Below are 16,573 nucleotides of genomic sequence, written 5' to 3'. Positions count from 1 at the left end.
GGGATGCATGCGCACCAGAGGTCACCACGACTCCTCGTCCGACGACTCGGACGATCCGCCACCAGCCGCCGACGCCTACAGTCGCGCCAGCGACCGGGAGGGCAAATGGCTGGCGAGGAAGTGGTGAATCTCCACCGTCTCCGTCTTCAATTTCAAGTTTTTAGTAATCTAGTTTAAACTTGTCCGTCGTTTATGTGAATTATGTGAACTTTGGCGACCTTTTGCGTCGATGACTTTTTGATGATCGGAATGTGCATTTCTCTGTCCGATTCTATATTTGTGTGATGATTTACGTTGTTTTTTTTATCAATGTTGCATGCTAGTATGGAGCTAGTATGAATACGAGGGACCGGATATGAGAAACACGGATATGGTGACAAGATTTGAGAAGTACGCGTCTGCGGACGAGTTCGGGGGCCCGGATTTGCAGGTCGCGGCGTAGATGCTCTTACGGGATTAAATTCGTGTATAACGCGGTGCGGCGCGTGCTCCTCTCCCGATGCCAAAGGCCAACTATCGTGGCTCGCCTCTTGCCTGCCACACCGGCTATCCGCGCCGCGCGCAAATTGCACCGCCGCCCGCCCCCGACCGAATTCCCTCCGCCCGGTAGTTCACCGGGCGTTGTTGGGCTCACGGCTTGTTTGCCTCATTTCTCCCCTGCGCGGTCAGGTCAGGTGCCCGGGAGCACCCACGCCAGGAAACGATAAATTTTCTAGTACCGATCGTGACTGGACCACATATATTCTTCACCTCTTTTCTCCAGGCCCAAAATATGCCTCGCCCTTCTTTTGTAGAGTCCGATATTCCTCATCTTGGCCGGCATTCATGCCCACCATCAGGCCACCGTCACGCATCTGTTGATCTATCGAAACACATCTAGTGGTAGACCGCGCGAGCACACCGTTCGATGTTCATGTTGGTTGGGTGTAGTTTCTCGCCGATTGCTTTCAAATAATTAAAAAAAAACCACACGCGACCTTGACTTGCCAGGATCAAGAAAAGCACAGGGTTTACGCCACTGACAACCGAGCGATGGTGGTAGCTTTCATCAGATCAGAATTAGTTGACGGCACGTTTTCATGGTCGTACGTACCTTCGTGTTGTTAGTGGCAACCACCAATATTTTCCTTCAAAAAACTGATAGTACCACATGTTACGCTGTCTCTCATTTTTTTTTCTTTGTTATATTTGTAACATATGCATATAGAAATTCTACTGATGTATGTGGAATGCTATGATTAACTCCTCCTATGCTACCACTTTCGAGTTCATCTCATCTCATCTCACGAGAGAAAAAGGTGAAATGTATTGTGCTGAAAGGCTACAAATATTCGGCCGCAACAGGCGGAGCGGCTGCCTTGCCTTGCTTTGCCCCGCCCCAACTGCCGCTAGATTTCAGGAGCCCGCTTCGGCCGCGTCGCTTCGCTGCTCCGCCCCCACAACGCACGCGCCCACCTTCCTTCCTTCCCAGCCGTCCGATCGCCCACACGTGGCCGCGCCGCCCGCCCTACACCACACGCGACCCCGCCGACGCCGCTACCTTTTCTCCTCCGGCGGAGGCGGCCGGAGCGGCCTAGGGTTCCGGCGAGTCCCTGCTCCGGGCCCAATCATCGGTCGAGCTGGAGGACACGCGTAGCCCCGGCTTCTTCTGCGGCGACCTCTGGTGCGGCCTCATGGAGCCCAAGCCCAACACCGCGCTCGCCCACAAGCGTATCCTTTGCTCCTTGTCCATCCATCCGGAGCTGGATCCGATACATGATCTCGGGCTTGGGTTTGTCTTGTTCTTGGATCGGTGGAATTCGTCCGTGTTCTGAATTTGTTTTCATTTTCTAACTATCCCAGTGCTGGTGAGTTGGGCGGTTCCATTGCCATCTAGCTCCATTGTTTCTCTTTGATCCGTCAGAGATACTACAGTACTGTTTTCGATCAAAATTCTCGATTTTTTTTGTTTCTATTTTTTCAGTTTGGTACTAGCGTTTCTGCTTTTCATCGACAGGCGTCTGTGCTCAACCTGATTTCTCATCTTTCTTTACACTTGTTTAATTTAAAGCATTGGAAAAGCTTTTGCTCTGATCTGGCTTTAAGGGACTTTTTGATCTGTGCGTGCTCCTTCAGATCACGGTTTCAAAATAAATAAATGGTGGATCATGTTGCTGAATTATCGTTGAGTGCGTAGCATTTTTCATGGATAGTTCGACCCAGTTCAATCTGCTATTGACATAATTGAGTTTCGCCGTCCTACAATACCATGGCAGGTCTCTGTTGTTTTATATTCAGAATTAGAATTGTTAGGTATCCCTCACATGTCGGATTTTCAGAGATGGTGAGAGCTGAGCCAACTCCCATTTATTGACAGCTACACCAATAATATGGTTTGTGTACTTACGGATACGGTTGCTGCTGCATGCTGTTTGCGAAACATGAACTTGTTCAAGTAATGGTCTCTTCACTCGATCAGATGATCGCTGTAGATCTTCTGATTTGATGACCTCATTGAAGGCAATTATTGTGCATTATTGGACTCAGGACATTTTAATCTATCAATCTGGGCTTGCTGGCTTATTTTATTCTCACTCATGGACGATGGCCTTTCAAGCATATATTCTGTTTGCAAGCCTTGACTTTTGTATCTTCCAGCTATAGAAGAGGCAGTAGAGAACTTGAAGATTGATGCTAGCACGAAGGCAAGCAACGGCAACTTGGTAAGATTCTCATTCCTCTATACATATAGTATAGTCATTGCTTATCTTAGCGTACAAGGAATTGTTCCTTGTTTGGTTGGTTGAGCTATATCTATCGTGTCCTTGCTGATTCCTTTCGTGCCCAAACTTTGCAGCCTGCTGCAAAAGACGCAGGTTCTTCGGATGCAATATCATGCATTTCCTCGGCAGATGCAGCTAGTACTGCCGCCAAGGATACTGAGATGAACCAAGGAGCTTATATGGGGGACCAAGGGATGTATTACTACGGGTACTATTACCCAGGTGTGTAGAATAGATCAGTACTATGATCTGAAGTACTGAAACAGAGGTACTGTTCTTTCAGTTTGATGGTTTGATCATTATTCTAGGCTCATTTGGAGGATGGGATGAGAGTAGCTACTATGCTGGATCGAATGGACTGGAGATGCAACCGACAGTAAGTTATCAAACAGTGTACTTTATCAATCATGTTATATGCCTTCCCTACAGTAGTCACAAGTGGTCCTGTGTAAAACCAAAAAATGCTGCACTTAGTGCATCTATGGTGGTATGGTGGTACCAGCTAGCTTTGCACTTATTTGCTTCCATCTTTTCCTTGCCTTTCCTTTGCTATGTTGGGGAAAGTGTCAGCTTTGGTTGTTAATATCACTCTTTATTCTTCCATAAGTATCTTCATGCCAAAAAGAATCTTTACAAACCTTTACGAAAAATATACATTTTATCTTTTTTGCTTTAGTTGTCACCACACAATATGCTGTCATGAACAGATGATTAATTTATTCTGGTGATTGAGATAAACAAATTTAAATGATTGCCAGTGAATGGAATGTCTATTTCAGGGGATGCTTTTAGTATTCCATGTTGTACAAAGAATTGTGGTCAAGCACCGTAGCTAATTTAGTTTGATTGAGATCTTAAATGATGAAGAGCCAATTACAAAAGGGCTGTGCAGACCTCACAGTACTCGATTTAACAGTTGACTTTTGCATTGCACTGTTTTGTTTTGTTCCTTATTAAGTTATTATCGAGTCCTTGGTCTAATCAATTCTAGGGTGAACTGCTTCTTGAAGATACAGCTGTGGAAGCTGACATATCACTATAGAACTGAGCTTATGCCTGTTCTGTAATCTGTTTCAGGTCGTTCAAGCTGAGAATGGGTCTTATTTGTGTTATGTTCCGGGTTACGAAAATGGATATACTGCTTATAGTCCAGTCGTTCCTGGAACTGGCGTGGATAGTCAGTATGTCAGCAAAGAGCCATATTACTCCGCTGTGATTCCCGTGCAGGACCCTTCTACACCTGGCATGTATGCTCAACCAATTGCTTACGGACCTGAGCTAGTCCCCGCATACACATGGGACCCTTATGTTCTTCTGGATGGGGTTCAGGGACATCCTGTTGGCGTGCAGCAAACGAACTACCCTACAAGATCAAACTACCCTTCCAATAAGCATGCTGTTCCATCTTCAAAAGCTTCACGCAGCACAAAGTATGCATCGGGTACCACCAAAGGATCATCATCAGCTGTAGACACAGTGCCAACCTCTGCCAATAACCATCCATCATCAAAGTTTGCAAATAAGGTACTGAAAAATTCCAGTAAAACAGGACAAACTACTCTAAGCATAAAGTAGGAAACTTATAAGTTTATATGCTTGTTGTTATGCTAGGCATCCGGTGCTTCCATAACAAAAGGGCATCTTCCGTCCAGCAAGTTTGTGGTGCATACTAACCAAGGGAAAGGAAGCCTTTATCAAAGTAAAGGCATTAATTTGAATGAAAGTGGTAGAAACTGCAACGGGAATGAGAAGCTGAAGGCCAGAAGCAAGCTAAATGAATTTGGTAACCGTGACATATCAGATAAACACAATGATGAGTCAAAAAACAGTTTGAGCCCAGGAGCAGATCGTTTTGGATTGTCAGGTGTACAGGAGGTTAACGATGACATACCTTCACTTGTTGCAGTAAGAAGAGATTCATATAATCTTCCTGATTTTGTTACGAAGTATGAGCAAGCTTTATTCTTCGTGATTAAATCTTATAGTGAAGATGATATTCACAAGAGTATCAAGTACAATGTTTGGGCAAGTACTCCTAATGGAAATAAAAGGCTTGACAATGCCTATAAAATTGCACAAGAAAGAATGGCAGGAAAAGGAACCAAATGCCCTGTTTTCCTCTTCTTTTCTGTAAGTTAATAGCACTTCTTATTCCTTAAGCATTTTATCCTGAATATCATCAGAGTAGTGTGATATTCAATTATTTTTTTCCCTTTGTTTTTGTTATATCTGACTAGTATTGAGTACGTAATCTTTTTTTTTTATAATTTAGTGTGCCTTGGTAAGACATGCAATTTTTAAAATTTTAATTTGTGATAATTATGTGCGAGTGCATCCAGTTTGATTATTTTGTTTCTCTGGTTCTTGAATTAGGCTCTGTTTCATTTTTTTTCCATTCCACCTATACTTCATCCAGTTCATGAAAAAGTTGCATCTTGGACATAACCTCAGTCAATTTTATAGAATTGATCATCGATATTGTTTTAAATATTTCGTTTTGAAAATTTAAAAATCATATCTGTAGATTTGTCTCAAAAACTATTTGCAGGTTATTATAATTTTATTGATGAGCATTATACATATAGAAAAATAGTGGTCAGTTCTGTGGTGTGGCTGAGATGCTTATTTCATTATGATAAATATGTGTTTGTTTGCTCTATTAACTGGTATACTATAATGGCCAGGTTAATGCTAGTGGTCAGTTCTGTGGTGTGGCTGAGATGCTTGGCCCAGTAGATTTCAACAAGAGTATGAACTTCTGGCAACAGGACAAGTGGAATGGATTCTTCCCAGTAAAATGGCACATTATCAAGGATGTGCCTAATCCTCAATTTCGACACATAATATTGGAGAATAATGAGAACAAGCCTGTTACAAACAGCAGGGACACTCAAGAGGTATTGCTTCCACTATCTAACTAGAGAATACCGGTATGATCAGAGCTAGAATTTAGATCTCTGTTGGTCAATTATCTTGACAACATCCGAATAAATTTGTTGGTACATAAGTTCCATTTTGTTTTCCCCCGTCATTCTTCTTAGGGGCGAAACATACAATCCTATTTGTGCACTGTGCAACAATGACTTATTTTGTAATGAATGTTTCACCTACTTACAAAATTGTTAACCTATTTCCTTACCACCTTCAGTTGATTCCTCATGTTCTTTGTCATGGAAATAGAATGCTGATAACATTACAACCAGTGCAGCTTTTAAGTTATTGTCCATGCTTCTCTCTGGTGTGCTCTCTTAGTGATCAGTTAATGTTTAATTTTATTCTGAGTATTTTCTTATGCCCACTATGCATTACTCACACTTTATAATTGATATTTTATTTTATAAGTTTGGACTCATAACTGGACGGCTGTGAATCCCAGGTCAAGTTTCTACAAGGTGCAGAGATGCTGAACATTTTCAAGAACTTCTCATGTAAAACGTCAATATTGGATGACTTTGACTTCTATGAGAATAGGCAGAAAGTAATGCAGGACAGAAGAGGCAAGCCGCTTACGACATCATTGGATCACCTCACGGTATATAGCGAACCTCTGCATTTACTTTATCAAAGCAGTGTGTGTCTTGTTATTAATAAACACATGGTTTGCTAAATTTTATTACCTGCGTATAGTGATATGCCCGTTTGCCATTTGCACCTTCACTTTGTGGCATCATGGAAAGCCTAATAATAACAGGAAAGGATACCCAGTTTTAGTTTGTCGTATTTCTGGACTTAAATTAACTAGATTTACCTGTTGAATGACCATAAATTGACAATAATATGATTCATTCATGATTAGTGATAGAAGGTCACAATTTTACAATGTGGTTTGATTTAAGTTATCTTTTCAGCCAAAGGATGAGAAACCGGCAGAGTCTGAAAAGCAAGCTCAATCTGCAAGTAGCGTAGAGCATCATAATGCCAAGAGAAATGAGGAGCAGAGCAACGATGTTACAACAGATCTTGATACAGCCAAGAGAGGTCAGGATCAGAGCAACGTGGTTGCAGCAGATGTTGATGCAGCCAAGACAAGTGAGCAGAGCAAAGGGGTTGCAACAGATTTTGATACAGCCAAGACAAGTGAGCAGAGCAAAGAGGTTGCAACAGATCTTGATGCAGCCAAGAGAAGCGAGGAGACCAACGGGGTGACAGCAGATGTTGATACATCCAAGAGAAGCAAGGAACAGAGCAACATGGTCGCCGCGAAGCTTGATACAGCCAAGAAAAGCGAGGAGCAGACCAGCAGTGTTGCTGCGGCAGGCTGATTACAGGATGGGCGCATCTGAACGGAAGCTACATCCAAATCGGGCGACAATAAACTTGCTACGTGGAGCACTGATAGATGGTCAATCATCCTGGAAGCTCCTGTCCATCGATCAAGCGGAAAATGAGAGCCTTGGAGCCATCTTCCCGTGAGAAATATTTTCAATGACCGGGAAAAAAGGTTTCCGAGGCATATCATGGTTGGTAGAGAATTCTCCATACTACACTCCTTGTCTATTTTTCAGCCAGGAGGAGGGAGTGTTTCAACCATTTTTCTTCTTGTTATTGTTTCTTCTGTCGTCGTCGTCGTCGTCGTCTAATGTCCAGTTCTATTGCTAATGTGTTGGGAAGCAGACCACTTGCCGTGTGGTTTTAAGGGCCTGTTTTAGGTGCTAGCAAAGGTAGAAAAAGGAAGGGAAAAAAAGAGCTGGAAAAGTTCCACCTGCGTTTTTATTCCACTAGGGTAGATTGACCTCAGTTTGTACTATCAGAATTACTACTTCCATTGACGAGAAAAGGAGAAAAAAAAGGGACCGGAGATCTGTTCATCAACAGATCTCCGTTCGTTACCGTGCAGCCTTTCGTTTTCGCTTTGCTTGTTTCTGGTCCGAAATGGGCGTTTGATCCGGGCATGTGTGGCCGTGGCCTGGCCTGTGTTGCAAAGCGGTGCGGCTCCTTTCCGGAAGGATTTTGATCGACGGAGAGAAATCACGTCCAGTCTTTTCTGGAAGGGAGGCCACATGGCTGCCTGCTTGTTCTCGGCTCACCCCTGCACATGGCGTGTGTGTACAAAAATCAATTTATTGTTGCTGTCGTCTTTCGAAGTGTGTGCTTCACTAGATGCTAGTTTTTTTTTCCTTTGACACTTGACTAGTACTATGTAGAGTTTTGTTAATGAGCTGAGCGCGACACTGGGGAAAGGATGCTTTGCTGAATTCGTGCGTTCCCAGCGGACCGTGTGGTGTGGTATGTGATCCAGGGTTCACTTCACTTCGAGACCCCCCACCGCCACCACAATTTTCCATTTTGCTGAATTTTTCTATACAGCTATCTGTCTTATTTTTCAAATGAACAACTATCTGTCTTGGTTAGCTCAATAAGGAAAATTCAGTTGTCTTTTTTTTTTGAGTATAAGAGAAAGAGAGGCCACGAGACATATATGGTAAGAGCATCTTCAATAGATTGAAGATGATGTAGATGAAAAATTAACTAACTTTTACATCTTCGAGGCCCAAAAGCCCCCCTCTAACAGATGATGTAGATGTAAAAAAAATTACATCTCCACCTCCAGGAGATGTAAAATACAACACCCGGAGATGTAAATTTGTGTCTTCATCTATAGGAGATGTAAAATCGACGCCGCGTGCCAACTGCCTTCATTTGGCTTCCGCCTGCCCGCTGCTGCCATGGCCGACGCCGACGACCCCGCGGCTGCCGATGGTCTGAACCACCTCGCCACCGCCTCCGCGACCATCTTTCCAATCCGGCCTCTGCCTCCATGCCGGCGCACCGGTTTTGCCCTACCCTGGTCGGTTGCCGTCGCGCTTGAGCCACCAACGAAGAAGCAGCGGGCCGCCAAGCCCCGCGGTGGAGGCGTGAAGCGGCTGGTGGTGCGGCGGCGCAACCTGGCGTCGAACCAAAGTCGGGCGGCCTTGGCGTCGTCCTCCAGCCAAGGAGCCCCTCCTCCACCTCCACCCACGGCCATCGATGATGATGATCATACCACCGTCCACGATGGCGCTAGTGACAACGGAAAGGACGAATTGTTTGATGTTTATGTGCATTTTAATTTGTTCGACCAAGAACTTTGTTTGAGATAATGCACTTTGGGTTGTAGGATTTCAAACTTTGATTGATATAATGCACTTTTGTTGGTAGAAATCTGAAATTTGAATGTTAAAATGCGGCTGTACAGCAGGTCAGCACTTTTTACATCTTCATTTGCATTATCTATTTGTGTTGCACTTTACATCACCAATTTATATCATCTGTTGAAGTTGCCTCTTTTTTTTGAAGATGTAAAATACACTTTTTGAAGATATAAATTTTACATTTCCTGATTTTACATGTCCAAATTTGCATCCTCTATTGGAGATGCTCTAAGCAATCCAAACAATTCAAAAGGAGAAGAGAGGACACACAAACTAAATGGGCTTCTTGAAAACCATCGAAGATTTAGCAAGGCAAATGATTTGGATCAAAGCCCATGACTTGTGTCGTTTTAGTTTAAGTCTGGTAACAGGCCGTAGAAATAACCCAAGGAAATTATTGGCTCAAGTTATAATTTTCTTCCTTAGTCTTTTTCTTTTGTGAAGATAAAACACATTTCTTATCTACTACTCTTATAAAAAACCGAGTTGGTGATGATGGTGTGCCTGCCATCCTGTAATATAGACCGTCCAATCTATATCTGACGGATAGAAAGCAAACTATGACAATTTTACAAAAGATACCCGCACCTCTCTCCACATTTACAAATAAGGCCTTGCCTCGTTCATCTTTATCTCCCACAAGATAAACTACTCATACAAATGCATCTTGATGTTCCGTGCAACGCATGGGCATTTTGCTAGTTTACATTTAAAATCTGTGTAGAGGTGTAGTACATATCTCCGTGCTCAAATCTTGTACAGGTTCCAGAATATTATGTGCCCGTTATTTTTCTTTTCGAAAAGACCTAAGGCCGTATATTAAGTATTAAGGTCCTTACAAACACATCCATATAAATCAAAAGATAACATTACAATTAAATCAGTGGGAGTGTCGAAGTCTACTTTCTGCTGCATCCACTGGCGGCGCAACGTGAACATAGCTCGCTGCCGTCTCTGAGCCTTCGCCTCGGCGGAGCAAACTTTTATAAACCCAAGAGCTTGTAGAAGTAGCGGCCGAGAAGTCGTCGATGCAAATCAGGAGACGCCAGCTATGATATGTGAACCAAATCGCCACCCTAGAGAAGAAAACGCTGATGAGGGCCTCTAAAAACTCCCAAGACCACCAGCGGTAGCCGAATGCAAATGAATACATTGGAAATCTAAACCGAACGGATCTTGGAAGACCCATCGAAGACACGGTTCCGCATGCCCTTCGTCGGCGGTAAGCACACCAACGGAACGGGGAAATGACGGAGAGAACATTATTCCTACATTGGGATAGCGTCGTCACCTCGCCGCTGCAAATCAAACATGAAGACTCCCCAAAAAAACCTGGAAAAAAATCACCAATGCTGATGCACGACAGGTCACGGTCCGATGTCAAGCTTGCAGCCGTCCAGGATTGTGTGTCGACGTCCTCTTCTCTGGTGACCTTGTTGGGGAATGTAGTAATTTCAAAAAAATTCCTACGCACACGCAAGATCATGGTGATGCATAGCAAAGAGAGGGGAGAGTGTCGTCTATGTACCCTCGTAGACCGTAAGCGGAAGCGTTATGACAACGCGGTTGATGTAGTCGTACGTCTTCACGATCGACCAATCCTAGCACCGAAGTTACGGCACCTCCGCGGACTGCACACGTTCAGCTCGGCGACGTCCCACGAACTCACGATCCAGTAGAGCTTCGAGGGAGAGCTTCGTCAGCACGACGGCGTGATGACGGTGTTGATGAAGTTACCGACGCAGGGCTTCGCCTAAGCACTGCTACTATATGACCGAGGTGGATTATGATAGAGGGGGGCACCGCACACGGCTAAGAGAGATCAATGATCAACTTGTGTGTCTATGGGGTGCCCCTGGCCACGTATATAAAGGATGGAGGGAGGAGGAGGCCTGCCCTCATAGGGCGCGCCCAAGTGTGGAGTCCTACTAGGACTCCCTAGTCCTAGTAGGATTCCACCTCCCACATGAAATAGGAAAAAGGAAAGGGAGAAGGAGAAGAAAGGAAGGGGGAGCCCCCCTCCCTAGTCCAATTCGGACCAGTCCATGGGGAGGGGTGCGGCCACCCTTTGAGGCCTTTCTCTCCTTTCCCGTATGTCCCATTAAGGCCCAATACGAATTCCCGTAACTCTCCGGTACTCCGAAAAATACCCGAATCACTCGGAACCTTTCCGATGTCCGAATATAGTCGTCCAATATATCGATCTTTATGTCTCGACCATTTCGAGACTCCTCGTCATGTCCCCGATCTCATCCGGGACTCCGAACTACCTTCGGTACATCAAAAACACATAAACTCATAATACCGATCGTCACCGAACGTTAAGCGTGCGGACCCTACGGGTTCGAGAACTATGTAGACATGACCGAGACACATCTCCGGTCAATAACCAATAGCGGAACCTGGATGCTCATATTGGTTCCTACATATTCTACGAAGATCTTTATCGGTCAAACCGCATAACAATATACATTGTTTCCTTTGTCATCGGTATGTTACTTGCCCGAGATTCGATCACCGGTATCACCATACCTAGTTCAATCTCGTTACCGGCAAGTCTCTTTACTCGTCCGTAATACATCATCCCGCAACTAACTCATTATTTGCATTGCTTGCAAGGCTTATAGTGATGTGTATTACCGAGAGGGCCCAGAGATACCTCTCCGACAATCGGAGTGACAAATCCTAATCTCGATCTATGCCAACTCAATAAGTACCATCGGAGACACCTGTAGAGCACCTTTATAATCACCCAGTTACGTTGTGACGTTTGGTAGCACAAAAAGTGTTCCTCCGGTATTCGGGAGTTGCATAATCTCATAGTCATAGGAACATGTATAAGTCATGAAGAAAGCAATAGCTATATACTAAACGATCGAATGCTAAGCTAACGAAATGGGTCAAGTCAATCACATCATTCTCTAATGATGTGATCCCATTAATCAAGTGACAACTCATGTCTATGGCTAGGAAACTTAACCATCTTTGATTCAATGCATCAAGTAGAGGCAAACTAGCGACACTCTGTTTGTCTATGTATCCACACATGTACTAAGTTTCTGGTTAATACAATTCTAGCATGAATAATAAACATTTATCATGAAATAAGGAAATAAATAATAACTTTACTATTGCCTCTAGGGCATATTTCCTTCAGTCTCCCACTTGCACTAGAGTCAATAATCTAGTTCACATCGCCATGTGATTTAATAGTTCACATCACCATGTGATTAACATCCATAGTTCACATCGCCATGTGACCAACACTCAAAGGGTTTACTAGAGTCAGTAATCTTAGTTCGCATCGCCATGTGATTAACACCCAAAGAGTACTAAGATGTGATCATGTTTTTCTTGTGAGAGAAGTTTAGTCAACGGGTCTGCCATATCCAGATCCGTATGTATTTTGCAAATTTCTATGTCAACAATACTCTTCACGGAGCTACTCTAGCTAATTGCTCCCACTTTCATATGTATCTAGATTGAGACTTAGAGTCATCTGGATCAGTGTCAAAACTTGCATCGACGTAACCCTTTACGACGAACCTTTTGTCACCTCCATAATCGAGAAACATATCCTTATTCCACCAAGGATAATTTGACCGCTGTCCAGTGTTCTACTCCTAGATCACTATTGTACTCCCTTGCCAAACTCAGTGTAGGGTATACAATAGATCTGGTACACAGCATGGCATACTTTATAGAACCTATGGCTGAGGCATAGGGAATGGCTTTCATTCTCTTTCTATCTTCTGCCGTGGTCGGGCTTTGAGTCTTACTCAATTTCACACCTTGTAACACAGGCAAGAACTCTTTCTTTGACTATTCCATTTTGAACTACTTCAAAATCTTGTCAAGGTATGTACTCATTGAAAAAACTTATCAAGCGTCTTGATCTATCTCTATAAATCTTGATGCTCAATATGTAAGCAACTTCACCGAGGTCTTTCTATGAAAAACTCCTTTCAAATACTCCTTTATGCTTTCTGGAAAATTCTACATTATTTCCGATCAACAATATGTCATTCACATATACTTATTAGAAATAGTGTAGTGCTCTCACTCACTTTCTTGTAAATACAGGCTTCACCGCAAGTCTGTAAAAAAACTATATGTTTTGATCAACTCATCAAAGCGTATATTCCAGCTCCGAGATGCTTGCACCAGCCCATAGATGTATCGCTGGAGCTTGCATATTTTGTTAGCACCTTTAGGATCGACAAAACCTTCTGGTTGCATCATATACAACTCTTCTTTAAGAAATCCATTAAGGAATGTAGTTTTGACATCCATTTGCCAGATTTCATAAAATGTGGCAATTTGCTAACATGATTCGGACAGACTTAAGCATCGCTACGAGTGAGAAAATCTCATCGTAGTCAACACCTTGAACTTTGTCAAAAACCTTTTTCGACAAGTCTAGCTTTGTAGATAGTAACACTATTATCAGCGTCCGTCTTCCTCTTGAAGATCCATTTATTTTCTATGGCTTGCTGATCATCGGGCAAGTCAACCAAAGTCCACACTTTGTTCTCATACATGGATCCCATCTCAGATTTCATGGCCTCAAGCTATTTCACGGAATCTTGGCTCATCATCGCTTCCTCATAGTTCGTAGGTTTGTCATGGTCAAGTAACATGACCTCCAGAACAGGATTACCATACCACTCTGGTGCGGACCTCACTCTGGCTGACCTACGAGATTCGGTAGTAACTTGATCTGAAGATACATGATCATCATCATTAGCTTCCTCACTAATTGGTGTAGGAGTCAGAGGAACTGATTTCTGTGATGATCTACTTTCCAATAATGGAGCAGGTACAGTTACCTCATCAAGTTCTACTTTTCTCCCACTCACTTCTTTTGAGAGAAACTCCTTCTCTAGAAAGAATCCATTCTTAGCAACAAAGATCTTGCCTTCGGATCTGTGATAGAAGGTGTACCCAACATTTTCTTTTGGGTATCCTATGAAGACGTAGTTCTCCGATTTGGGTTCGAGCTTATCAGGTTGAAACTTTTTCACATAAGCATCGCAACCCCAAACTTTAAGAAACGACAGCTTAGGTTTCTTGCTAAACCACAGTTCATATGGTGTCGTCTCAACGGATTTAGATGGTGCCCTTTTTAAAGTGAATGCAGCTGTCATTAATGCATAACCCCAAAACGATAGTGGTAAATCGGTAAGAGACATCATAGATCGCACCATATCTAATAAAATACGGTTACGACGTTCGGACACACCATTACACTGTGGTGTTCCAGGTGGCGTGAGTAGTGAAACTATTTCACATTGTTTTAACTGAAGGCCAAACTCGTAACTCAAATATTTTACCTCTGCAATCATATCGTAGAAACTTTTATTTTCTTGTTACGATGATTCTCCACTTTACTCTGAAATTCTTTGAACTTTTCAAATGTTTCAGACTTGTGTTTCATCAAGTAGATATACCCATATGTGCTCAAATCATCTGTGAAGGTCATAAAATAACGATACTTGCTGCGAGCCTTAACACTCATCGGACCGCATACATCAGTATGTATTATTTCCAATAAGTCAGTTGCTCACTCTATTGTTTCAGAGAACGGAGTTTTAGTCATCTTGCCCATGAGGCATGGTTCGCACGCATCAAGTGATTCATAATCAAGTGATTCAAAAAGCCCATCAGCATGGAGTTTCTTCATGCGCTTTACACCAATATGACCTAAACGGCAGTGCCACAAATAAGTTGCACTATCATTATTAACTTTGCATCTTTTGGCTTCAATATTATGAATATGTGTATCACTACAATCGAGATTCAATAAACCATTTATATCGAGTGTATGACCATAGAAGGTTTTATTCATGAAAATAGAACAACAATTATTCTTTGACTTAAATGAATAACCGTATTGCAATAAACATGATCCAATCATATTTATGCTCAACGCAAACACCAAATAACATTTATTTTAGGTTCAACACTAATCCTGAAGGTAAAGGGAGTGTGCGATGGTGATCTTATCAACCTTGGAATTACTTCCAACACACATCGTCACCTCGCCCTTAACTAGTCTCTGTTCATTTTGCAACTCTTGTTTCAAGTTACTACTCTTAGCAACTGAACCAGCATCAAATACCGAGGGGTTGCTATAAACACTAGTAAAGTACACATCAATAACATGTATATCAAATATACTTTTGTTCACTTTGCCATCCTTCTTATCCGCCAAGTATTTGGGGCAGTTCCACTTCCAGTGAGCATTTCCTTTGCAGTAGAAGCACTCAGTCTCAGGCTTAGGTCCAGACTTGGGTTTCTTCACTTGAGCAGCAACTTGCTTGCCGTTCTTCTTGAAGTTCCCCTTCTTCCCTTTGCCCTTTTCTTGAAACTAGTGGTCTTGTTCAACCATCAACACTTGATGCTTTTCTTGATTTCTACCTTCGTCGATTTCAGCAGCACGAAGAGCTTGGGAATCGTTTCCGTTATCCCTTGCATATTATAGTTCATCACGAAGTTCTAGTAACTTGGTGATAGTGACTAGAGAATTATGTCAATCACTATCTTATCTGAAAGATTAACTCCCACTTGATTCAAGTGATTGTAGTACCCAGACAATCTGAGCACATGCTCACTGGTTGAGCTATTCTCCTCCATCTTGTAGGCAAAGTACTATCAGAGGTCTCATACCTCTCGACACGGGCATGAGTATGAAATACCAATTTCAACTCTTGGAACATCTTATATGCTCTGTGGTGTTCAAAACATTTTTGAAGTCCCGGTTCTAAGCCGTAAAGCATGGTGCACTAAACTATCAAGTAGTCATCATATCGAGCTTGTCAAAACGTTCATAACGTCTGCATCTGCTCCTGCAATAGTTCTGTCACCTAGCGGTGCATCAAGGACATAATGTAACACCCACGATGCGGCTATATCTCCCACGTGTCGAGGCACGACTTAGAGGCATAACCACATTGTGGTTTTGTCGCAAGAAGGGTCATCTTCACACAATCCCATGTAATGAACAAGAATGGGATAAAGAGTTGGCTTACAATCGCCACTTCACACAATACATAAATAAAACATACATCAATCAGAGTACACACATAGGTCCGACTACGGAACCAAAAGAAAAGAAGACAACCCAACTGCTAGATCCCTGATCGTCCCAACTGGGCTCCACTACTGATCAACAAGAAAAGAAACAACACAACGGACAAGATCTTCATCGAGCTCCCACTTGAGCTCAGTTGCGTCATCTGCACCGGTATCGTCGGCACCTGCAACTGTTGTGGAAGTATCTGTGAGTCACGAGGACTCAGCAATCTCACACCCGCGAGATCAAGACTATTTAAGCTTATAGGAAAGGATGGTGTAATAAGGTGGAGCTGCAGCAGGCACTAAGCATATATGGTGGCTAACATACGCAAATAAGAGCGAGAAGAGAAGCAACGGAACGTCGTGAACTAGCATGATCAAGAAGTGATCCTGAACCTCTACTTACGTCAAACATAACCCAGAAACCATGTTCACTTCCCGGACTCCGCCGAGAAGAGACCATCACGGCTACACACGCGGTTGATGCGTTTTAAATAAGGTCAAGTGTCAAGTTCTCTACAACCGGATATTAACAAATTCCCATCTGCCACATAACCGCGGGCACGGCTTTCGAAAGATAATACCCTGCAGGGGTGTCCCAAC

General features: G+C 43.1%; 1 protein-coding gene across 1 annotated transcript; it reads left to right on the top strand.

The window, feature by feature from the left end:
* Positions 1-1,236: 1,236 nt before the first annotated feature.
* On the top strand, positions 1,237-7,598 carry LOC109772709 (uncharacterized). The gene is made up of 9 exons (XM_020331404.4): positions 1,237-1,710; positions 2,638-2,702; positions 2,837-2,984; positions 3,071-3,138; positions 3,840-4,286; positions 4,374-4,892; positions 5,447-5,659; positions 6,139-6,294; positions 6,611-7,598. The coding sequence occupies exons 1-9, from the start codon at positions 1,674-1,676 to the stop codon at positions 7,022-7,024; spliced, it is 2,067 nt and encodes a 688-aa protein (XP_020186993.1). The 5' UTR covers positions 1,237-1,673; the 3' UTR covers positions 7,025-7,598.
* The last annotated feature ends 8,975 nt before the right edge of the window (positions 7,599-16,573 follow it).

Source organism: Aegilops tauschii, chromosome 3 (genome assembly GCF_002575655.3).
Source record: "Aegilops tauschii subsp. strangulata cultivar AL8/78 chromosome 3, Aet v6.0, whole genome shotgun sequence".
Lineage (NCBI taxonomy): Eukaryota > Viridiplantae > Streptophyta > Magnoliopsida > Poales > Poaceae > Aegilops > Aegilops tauschii.
This window is presented reverse-complemented; position numbering and strand designations above follow the sequence as displayed.